This window comes from Drosophila grimshawi, unplaced genomic scaffold (genome assembly GCF_018153295.1).
Source record: "Drosophila grimshawi isolate 15287-2541.00 unplaced genomic scaffold, ASM1815329v1 contig_1377, whole genome shotgun sequence".
Lineage (NCBI taxonomy): Eukaryota > Metazoa > Arthropoda > Insecta > Diptera > Drosophilidae > Drosophila > Drosophila grimshawi.
The window spans coordinates 22,934,120-22,944,759 of record NW_025062900.1 but is presented as its reverse complement, the minus strand read 5'-3'; the positions used below and the strand labels follow the sequence as shown (position 1 = coordinate 22,944,759).

Genomic DNA, 10,640 nt, shown 5'->3' with positions numbered 1-10,640 from the left:
CAAGTTGTTTGTTTTCCTGTTAGACAAGCAGCACTGTGGCACGCATTTCTGAGTTAAGCCATCAGTCTCGCCACCCAGAGAAACGCCCACCTTGACATTGACACGGATATGCTTTGTCAACATTGCTGAGCGCTTTGCGTGCTAAACTGTTTCTTGCATGTAGAAAGCATTGCTTGGAAGACAACGACAACAAGCTGTGGAACAATTGGTGAGAAAAACATTCATCATTATATGGTGCCATTGTATCCTCAACTGTCGCCGAGTTTATTTAATATTGAATTCAAATGTAATCTTGTTCTGTCAACATGTGGTTCTTACTCATATGTTTTTGAAAATTGTTGCCAAGAGCAAATCAAATTGTTATCACTTTGTCAATTGGAATCATGAATAAATAAAACGCCCTTGGCATGAAATGTGTTGAAATGTCCTTAAATTATATTGAGTGCTTGGGTTCTCTTAGCTGCATTTATTATAAATCTTACATTTTAGAATAAATCACTTTTATTAGTTAATTGCGCTAAAAATGTAATTTGTTTTTTATTTCATTTTATGTTAGCTACTTTTGTTTACTGATGTTATAAAACGCTTATCTCATTTGAGTTCAAGCCACGTTAGGAACGCATTAGTTTAACGCATTTCCCCACTGACACATTGACAGCCCAGCGTGTGGCACGAGCAACAACAACAATCCCAATGGGATAGAAACATTTAACACCCATGTTATGCAAAATAATGTGCAGAAAATTAGAAATGCAGATAGCCTGATAATTAAACTTTGGAAAAAGAATGTGTTAAATCTTGGAATACACAGGTTTTTTCCATAAAGTGTGTTGCAATTATCAGCACAAGTTAATATATAGCTTTTGTAGATAAGATAGGCAGACTTAAATAATGTTTAGCATAGTAAGGATTGATTTAGAGCAGCTCTTTTTTTGGACATATTCGTTAGCTTTTCAGTTCACCATGTTTCATATGAATATTAATTATATTTAATTAATTACTGACTAATGCAACTTGATCATAGGAAAGTCCTGACTCGCATTTATTAGTTTTAATATTTATTATTAATAGGCTGCAATTAAAACTCAATTTGGCAAATATATATTTTAGCTAGCATGATAAGCGAATATTCAACTGTTGAAGTTGAACATAATGCGACAAATTAAATTGGAAACCACAAAAACAAGCAGTCAGCATTATCTTGCTTCTGTTGTTGTTGCTGTTGTTAATGTATTCATCTATGTGAAACCTCAAGCAGTTTGACGGTATTAATTACTTGGTCAACAGAGTACCCACATTACAAAAAAACATTTGTGTGTTTAGATACCCCTATAGACACCTTACCCTTGACACCACATGTCCCACCCATGTCGACTAACTACTTAAAAAGTGATTAACGAAAAGCTGAGAAAAGCCGAAAAACATGTAACATCAAATGCTAACAAGAAAGAAAAAGAAGCGTTGAAATAAAACAAAATGCAAATGCAGGTCGAATAAAACAAAACAGCAGCAGCAAAAAGTGCATGACAAAATAAACAAGCGCAAAGAAAAATCAGCAAACTCAGCAGTCACGTAGCGAACGAAAGCGAAGAACAAGCAGACGGACGGTGTTTTGGGTCGGCGACGTTCTAATGAGAAAGCTGAACAGAAACTATGATTTTTGGGCAATCGAAGTGAGTGAGTGTTGGGGCGGGGGGTGTGCATCTCAATTGCCAGAAAGTGAGAGCGCAGCGTGCGAGCTGCATTCGAGCGTCATTCGGTATCTGGCAGATACGTGTGCGGTCGAGCATTTGAGACGCCGCCGACGCCAATCGTTGCCATACAAAACAAAAGCCAAACGCTGACTGAGCTGTGGCAACATTTCCATGGAAACTGCCAAACTGCCAACAAGTCTATCGATGCTGCTGCTGCTGCTACTCTGGGCACTGCTCTGTGGCGCGACAATTGGGTAAGTAAAGAATTATATATAAATAAATTAATTAAATAAAAACAATTAAATTGATCGAAGTTCGGCGCTGCCCAAAAGCGAACTGCAAATGCTGGAGATGATGCAGAATATTTTGGGTGTGGATAATGGTGATTTGGGTGGCCGCAGCCAGCGATCGAGTCCCATAATGTTTGCCTCCTCCGTGCCCTGTGACGATAGCTTGGCGGAGGACAGCAGCGACAAATTGAGTCTATTCGACGATGATCTCGACGAGAGTGAAGAGTGTGGCGACTATGGCCGACCCTGTGAGCCGGCACCACCCAACGACACACTTGAACCCTGTTCCCGTCCAATGCTGCCCATGCAGCATCCCTGTTTTGTGCGTGTCATATTACTGCGCACCCCACTGACGCGACACGATCCTTGCACAAACTTCACGCTAGGAATGCAGCAGCCTACAACAACGGCAATGACAACAACCACAACCACAAGCCCAAGCACAAGCACCACTACCACTTCGAAGCCGAAGCCGAAGCCGAAGCGTAAAAAGTGCAAGTCAAAGCAGCGAAAAGCTGCACCAAGTCCTGCAGCCAAAGACCTGAACAACAAGAACAGCACCACAACAAGCCAAGCAACGACAACCACTGAAGTCGAGACAACCCCAACAATAACAACAACGCCTCGAGTTGAAAACAGTACAACAGAGAGCACCACTACTAGCACCACCACCACAACAACAACCAGCACCACAACACCAACGACCACAACAACTGAAGAAGAGTTGTCAACCACAGTGGAGATGAGCACCTTGCCACCTACGACAACAATAATAACCACAACGGCGCCAAGTAGCACCACTCTGGGCTACGCAATGCACAACCATCTGAAGTCGCTGCGAAGTAGGCGGCGCAAGAAGTTACGTGATAAACTGGCAAGGGTACCAGATAAGCCCCAGATTAAAGTGGATGGCGCCATGCAACCCAGTGATACTTTTCCGGTGTTTCTAAGCAAAGAAACGGCCGAGTTGCGATCGCGTCCAATGTCCACCACATTAGCGCCGGAAATTGAAACAACAACTGGCTGCATTGAAGCTTCAGCTGATGAGGAAACGGCAGCGGAAACCGATGAGAGCAAAACAAATGAAGACCAAGAAGACGGCAAAGAAAGTGAAGGTATGTGGCGCCACTAAGGTCAGATAGTCATAATTTATGCAACGCAGAAAACATACTGAACAAGACGTAAAAAATTGTATTTAGCTTGTCTTATGGTTAACTCTTTGTTTATCGATTTTCAAAGTACAAAATTAATGAATTCCTAATACCACAGCAAGCGAAGACTGTGAGGATGCCGAGGATCAGGACACAAATATATGTCCACAGTTTTCAGCGCCTGAGGAGGCGGGTAAGGCAAAAATAAAAAATAAAATAAAAGAAAAACTATCAAACCTCTTCCATTTTGACAGCCAACATGAGACTTATGCCGTCGTCAGGTCGTTATCGCAAGCCCGTCAAGAACTATGTAGAGCCCATTCTATATGAGGGTCAGTTTGCCAAGCCACGTCAACGGATTGGCATGATGCCACAGCGACGAGATTATTACGTGAGCAACAAACAGATCATGCCCCGTCCTAGACCCAAGTTCAGGGAGCCTGTGCCCCACTCGATCTACATGAACAACATTGTGCGGGGCCTGAAGTGCAGCGATGAAGCTGGCAATCCAGTCACCCTTCCGATGCAGCCACGACGCTTCCGGACAGGCAGACGACATGGACCTAGCTATCCCCAAATGGTCCCGAAATCTTCACCGCAATCAAATTCCCGGGGTCGTCCTAATCCTCTGTATGGACTAAGCTCTGCTGAGGATCCGGATGCTTATGGCAACGACAGCGATCAGTATTATGATGATGAGACACCGGAAAGACTTGCCTGGCCACGTGACCATCCCCTGCATCCATCCTCGCCCACTGTAGATCCGTGTCAGGTGGAGCTAAGTAGTCGGGAAAGGGTGAGAGATAGGAAAATGCTAAGGCAAAGGGAGCGAGAACGAGAAGGTGATAGGGAGAGAGAGAGGAGGGAGAACAGCGAGCATCTTCTGAACTATCCACAACGTCTATCGCCGCGTTTCTTTACCTAGCCCAACAATTAGCATAAGCCACTGGCACTATTAAGCACACAGTAGCACAATAAACCATTACACCCCCCAATAACTTAATGGCTACCATTTGATTGGCACAAAAAAACACGGCAAAAAGCGCAAAGCGGTTTGGGCACGCAGCCACAAATAGGTTCAGCAGTAATTGGAAGCAACCCTCTCCGCGGGTCGTCTACGTCAACAGCGCCAATTCAATTGCTTAATAAGAGCGGAGGTTGCCAATCCACTTGTCAGTCAATGAGCCGCAAGCACGCGCCCGTAATGACCAGACGAGGTGAAATGGCACTGAGGGGCCGTCACCTGATTGCATTGATATACAAAGCGACTCACAAAACACTTTTAGGGAATGCCAAAGAAAATCCGTAGCCAAATGATATGGTCAGGGCTGTGATTGATAAGAAAATTTATTGACAGCAGCAAACCAGGTTGATGTACTTACTTTCACACGCACACGTCTCATGATGCAAACAGAAACCCAAGCTCTCAGTGCACGGGTGTAGTTGTGGGGCAACTTTAAAATAGCACCAAATAGTAATAAATTGTACTATATTTATATTTACCAAGCGTTCATTGATCAGCACACTATACAATTATCTTTTTGGTAAATATTTAACAGCAAAATATTTAACTCCACAAATACAAGGGACAGTAAGTAAATATGTACAAAGTACAAATATTAATTGAACTCAAGCAAATCAGATTTTTTATTACCAATGTTATTTATATAATTTGCGAGTATGTATGTACTTAGTCATCAATAGTTTTATCAAAGTTTTCATTTTATTTAGCATTGATATCTTTGGATGACAGCTCATTATGCTTATCATCAACTGCCCTTCCGACTGCTTATGTCGTATACCCTGTAGTTTGTGGTGTAGCGCACCTCTTGACGACACATGACTGTTAAATCGGGCAACAAAATATTCATACTTAACAAAGAACTACAAAAATCAAAAGAGCGAGCCCCAAAGGAGTCGCCGCCCCAAAGACGTACAAAATGAAAACAATTTCTAGACGTCTACCTGGCCCTTCTCAGCCCTTACTCTTTCACACACGCACGTTCGCGCTCGAACTTGGATTACAACTCTGACAACAAACTTTCTCACACTCTCTGACTCATGGTCTCTCTCTCTCACTCTCTCTCTCTCTTTGTCAATTACTCTCTGTGACATTGTAAATGTCACAGGACGCCGAGTAGGTGATGCGGCGGCGCACGAGACCGTTTCAGAGAGCGAAACAGAAAGGGAGAACGCCAAGTGGGAGAGCGTTTTGGCAAGCCGAGTCTATTGTCTATTTGGCAATATGTGTACTGATTTTTAGGTTCTCCTGGCTCGTTGCACAGTGCGGACGTGTTTTTTTCAATTCGAACGGAAAGCTGCACGAAACCGAAACCAGAAAGCCAAGAAAATTGCAAGAAAAAACCGTTTTGCAAAAACAACAAATACAGCTAAAATCGAAAACAATTAAAACAAGCCAATTAAACAATAATCTTTTTTAGTCAAATTTATTGTTACAATTTTGTGAATAAACTTTACCTGCTTGTGTGTGTGTGTATTTAGTGTGTGAATGTGTGTGTGTACCTAATATTAAACCGAGTCCAAGTCCCGTACCCTATAACAAAGTGCATTTAAATCTCTAAAGTAGTAGCGAAAAAAAATCTATTAACCAAATATATAGAGTCATAATAAATATTTAATACCAATACAATATTTTATGTTAATGTTTATGAGCCAAGAAACCTGGCAGAGCAAATTAAAGGGAGTGAACCGACAGCCGACAGTGAATAGCCAATGCCAAAATCGATAAATTATTAAAAATAAAATCCCAACACCTTCAAAATAAGCCAACAATACCACTGACAACCACAAACGCCAATGTAGTCATTGCTGTAATTGAATAACAAATAAATTCGCGTAATTAAAAAAGCAAACACTGCCACAAAGAGAGCTATACATTTAGCTCGGCTACAATCAAATAAAACCACCGTTTCAAATCCAAATAAATGAAAAATACCAAATGAGCAGCATTTAAAGGAAGAACAAAATAAGCATCTACCATCTAACTGGGTCAGTAAGCAGCAGCAGCAGCAGCAGCTACTGTTGCCAACTTTTACGCCCTATCCAACCCTACAGCCAGGGCTTCCTGGCATATACGGTAAGTTACTTTCAGTCATGAGCAAAAGAAGCAAACAGCAGTCAAACTTTTCACTTTTACTTGACACATTTTTATATACCCTCTACACATTATAAATTGATCAATGTGATTATGATTATTTGTAAAAATATTATGTTATAAAGAGCTCAAAGTACCCGAATCCATTATAGCTTGATAAAGCAAGCTTAATAAATAATAAATAAATCTCGTATGTCGTTTATTTTTAGCTTCTCCTAAAGCCATCAAAGCTCATATGATATATTTATAGCCCCAACTCTTTTGGGTACTCATAGCTTTCCTAATCTCCCTTCTGTGTCCTGCAAGTCTTAAAAAGAGCTGCTTGTTATCACAGCATATATTTAATGCGAAATTAATCAATGCTGTGATTACTTTGGGTCTGCCTGCACAGGGTATTTTATGGTCAATCACTCTAAAATCGAGCAATGTAGTTTGTTATTGTTTCTGATTGTGCTTTTTGCACTTCTTAGTCGGTTAATGGTGGCGTCAAGCACAGAACAAGCTTAACATTTTGATTAATTTGATAAAAAAAAAGCAAACAAATAAATTGTGTAGTTACTCATTCAATAGTGTCTGTGTAATATGAGTCGGTCAGAAAAGTAATTTAATGTGACTGTCGACAAAGTATACAAATTCATGGAATACGTTCCATTTTAACAGGGCTCCAATGTGGCCACATGTTATGCTGTGGCTTAGAGTAAACAGCAGCTGACAGATTTCTTTTGATTAAACTGACTTATGATATACATTCCTGTACAGACGTAAAATAAGGGGTAAATTAGATAGTAGATTGCTTTCAGCAAAAATTTATATGCGTCTACAAAATACATATGCTTAGTTTCTGTTTGCATTTGTATTATTTAGTATATTCAAGAATAACTTTTATAGCTAACTTTCCTATTGCAAACCTTTACTTTGAACTGATAAGAGGCAATATATCCAACCATACACGGGGTATTTTAACCTGCCTCAGTCTCAGTTCATGTCACCCATTCAGTAAATAACCTTGTAAAGCGGGTCAGGGGGTCAGCATTGTTTTTATGCCCTCAAGTGCTTTTTTGTCACTTACTTGCAATTCAGTTGTTGGCGCCACTGCCAACTGAAGATGGTGAATTTTAATTTAAAGATATGCACACTTTTCTTCGCATTCAATCCTTGCCAAGTACTTAGAGCCTTAGGCAAAGTTGATTATTTGCCAACTTCGATTAGATTTGGACAAAATATGTACATTGTAAACGAATTTTGAACCGATTTATATTATAAATCGATTTGTTTTATTCAAACGTAATCTATGAGAAAAGTTTTTTGTTAAGAAATTCGGTATGCTCTTTGGCTGATTCCTTGATTGCTTTTTAAATTAGTTCTATAAAAGAATGTGTGAAATATTAACAAATTTAGAAGTTTTGTGAATAAATTTTAATTACCTTTTGTGCAGGTGCAAGACATAAAAAATTTGATTTCAAAATAGTAAACAGCACACACCTCAAAATATCGAAAATGGGAAAATAATATGGCTTAACAACTCTCACTTACTTTGCACATTAATAAATAAATTTATTTGGGAAAATAACTTTTATTTATGCTTCACTTGAGCAAACTGCAGAAACACTTGCCAAGATCCAATTTCTCGCTGCGGCAAGGAAGTCACAAAGCAAACTTGTTTAATCAGTATTATTTCGCCTTAACTAAGAACATATTGCGCAACATTCTCAGATGGAAATCGAACCTGAAGCCACAGCGAGCAAATACAATAAATACGCCAAATAGTCTGCTTCCAGTAAGTCAGCAAAGTTGAGCTTCAATCGGAGCCATGAAGCAAATATAACTTTTTAGGTTAAGTTCACTAGCTATTGACTACTGTATGTGCATGTGTGTGGGAATAATGGGACATGCGTGTATCACAATTTATATGCTACTCTTGCCACAAGCGAAGAGTCACAGTACTGTCACATGCAAAGCCTTCGGGACAAGGACATCAAACCGTCAACGCGAAATGTTGGCTCCAATCGATGGTTATTTTTACGCGGCCTGTCAGCTGAGTAGCCATCTCCCGCAGTGCCTGCTGCTCTGCATTACGAATTCATTGCCCTTTAATGGGCATATGGTGTAGTAACTTATGCAAAACCAATGGGTGACAGCAGGTACAGCATTATTTTGGCCGTCGAAACTACAAAGTATGCCCGGCAAGTAGAAAAGTCCTTCAAGTAGAAAAGTCCTTCTATAATTAGCTCGTGTGTGCGGGTGTGTGTGTTTGTGTGTGGAATTACTCTCCAAGTTATGCGTATGTCAAGTGACAGTTGGTACTTGAGAACAGGTAACGTATTCTTGACAGCTCACATTTCTCAACATAATCATATTAGTTTTACAACTTTGAGATCCACTTACATATTTCTTTTCATTGTTTTTGCTGGTCAAATTATTTTCTTATTTTATATATAAATTTCAAAACATCGAATTTCCTCTTCAGCATCCGTCCAGTCAGCTGTGAAGTTTGAATCTTCGTTTTCTTTTATCTATACCTAAGCATAGTTTTATAATGTGTTAAATTTGACAGAAGATTTCTTTTTGTATTTCCTTGCTTTTATTCTCGAAATGTAAAATGTTGATTTTAACTTTCTGTCAGCTTAGATTAGCTTTTGTTTAAATTTAGGCGAAGCAGGTTGTTTTAATAAGCCCTAAAGCTATACGTGCCCTTAACCTCTTGACACAAATCCCTGCCTATATTTAGATGCGACGCTTCTAATGAGACCGCCTGCTGCATGAGTGCTTGCTGGAAAGTGCGTCTGTGGTCGCGTTTTAACCAAATCCAAATTTAAACCAGACTGGAAATTTGTTGGTATATATTTATATGTATAAGTGGCTTTTGTGTCGTTACAATACGGCCTTCCACCGCTGTCTAACTAGCCCACAATGTCCCCATATCTGTTTATAGCCATATAGAATGTATGTATACAAGGAGGCACCACAATTTGTGTAGACACAACAACTCGTTAATATTAGGCTCAGTGGACTTTTCCAAGAACCTTTGGAATCCTTTTGATTATTTGATTACAATGTGTGGAATGTGATTCAAATTTGTGAATACATTACAATTAGGCCGCCCCCTATTGCGAAAAGTTAACCACGCCCTTGTATGTGGTGTTAAAATAAAAATCAATAAGAGCCACGTTTTCCTTTCATTTGCTGATTTTTGCACACACTGCGAAATTGAAAATTTCATTTACACTTGACACTGGCACGAGCCCGGGGCCTATATACTCGACATACATACGTACCACTAACCCCCTCCACCACCAACCGGCCACCCACCAACCCCACAGCTCCCTTCCGCACAATCGCTTTGGCATTCGCACGTTTTACGGGCCTAGTTTTCCTATAAGCCGGCGAACATTGTTGGTTACAAAACGTTTGGCTACAGTTCTCATATCCGTCATGTCTCCGCATAGAGGAAAAACGGTCGAAAAACGTCAAGTTGAATAGGAAAATTAAATGCAATGCGGGAGGGGGCGAAGAAGCGGACGCTTACAATAGTATATAAAATAAGCAGCGCAAATGCAAACCAAATAGGAAAGTGGAATTCGCGATATGAGGAAAATGCCATTTCCTGATATGCCGATATTATGCAATTTTAAATAATGATTTCAATTTTAAAATAATATAAACTGCATTTTCTGTATCAGTTTATTTAGAAATTTAAATTTGAAGAGTACTTTAAAATTGTTTATTAGTTTATCTTAAATAGACATGGAATGTGTTAAACTTTCATACATTTTTCACTTTCATCACTTTCTCATAACTTTCACCCGAAATGCATTTTGCATTTGATAATATATCAATTTATGTTTTCACAATTAATTTAATTTTGAAGAATAGTTTAAAATACTTATAATTTTGCTGTGAACAAATATCTAAAATCATGTCAAAATTTAACAAATTATCTGCATTTATTACTTTGTCATAGCCTTGACACGAAAATTATTCTTAAAATGTCAATTAAAAAGTTCATAGGCTCAAACTAAGTGGATACTGAGTGCCACAAAAAAATACAAATAAATATAAATACCGGCCTTGAAGCATCAGCATCATTCAATTACTGTTATTGGGAATTTATGGAATGTAATTTTAACGTTGCAAAAAACACTCCACAAATTGCTGAGCACGTTAAATTTAATTAAATTGCATTGCAGTAACAGCAAAATCAACACGAAACATTTAACCAGGAATAGCAACACACACCAACATTCACACACACACACACACACTTACACATTACCGCATTGGCATCCTTTGGACGGCTTCCGCTACCAGAGGCAAGCTCTCCCTCTGCTTCCACTCGGGTCGAACTTGTAATGTGCTAATAACGAGATAATTATGTGAGAAACTGATAAAA

General features: G+C 39.4%; 1 protein-coding gene across 2 annotated transcripts; it reads left to right on the top strand.

The window, feature by feature from the left end:
• The first annotated feature begins 1,597 nt into the window (after positions 1-1,597).
• Positions 1,598-4,738, top strand: LOC6567087 (flocculation protein FLO11). 2 transcript variants are annotated; one of them, XM_001993249.2, is made up of 4 exons: positions 1,598-1,948; positions 2,009-3,099; positions 3,254-3,328; positions 3,390-4,738. In XM_001993249.2, the coding sequence occupies exons 1-4, from the start codon at positions 1,866-1,868 to the stop codon at positions 4,058-4,060; spliced, it is 1,920 nt and encodes a 639-aa protein (XP_001993285.1). In that variant the 5' UTR covers positions 1,598-1,865; the 3' UTR covers positions 4,061-4,738. The 2 variants fall into 2 exon arrangements, with proteins under 2 accessions (XP_001993285.1, XP_043070448.1); XM_043214513.1 differs by having other exon boundaries at positions 1,620-1,948; positions 2,027-3,099.
• The last annotated feature ends 5,902 nt before the right edge of the window (positions 4,739-10,640 follow it).

What these genes read in the sequence shown, in the direction of transcription:
- LOC6567087 (XM_001993249.2), top strand. Translation starts at nt 1,866, where the DNA reads ATGGAAACTGCCAAACTGCCAACAAGTCTATCGATGCTGCTGCTGCTG. An exon ending in AGACGGCAAAGAAAGTGAAG is followed by an intron (nt 3,100 to 3,253) that starts GTATGTGGCGCC and finishes CTAATACCACAG; the next exon opens with CAAGCGAAGACTGTGAGGAT. An exon ending in TTCAGCGCCTGAGGAGGCGG is followed by an intron (nt 3,329 to 3,389) that starts GTAAGGCAAAAA and finishes CCATTTTGACAG; the next exon opens with CCAACATGAGACTTATGCCG.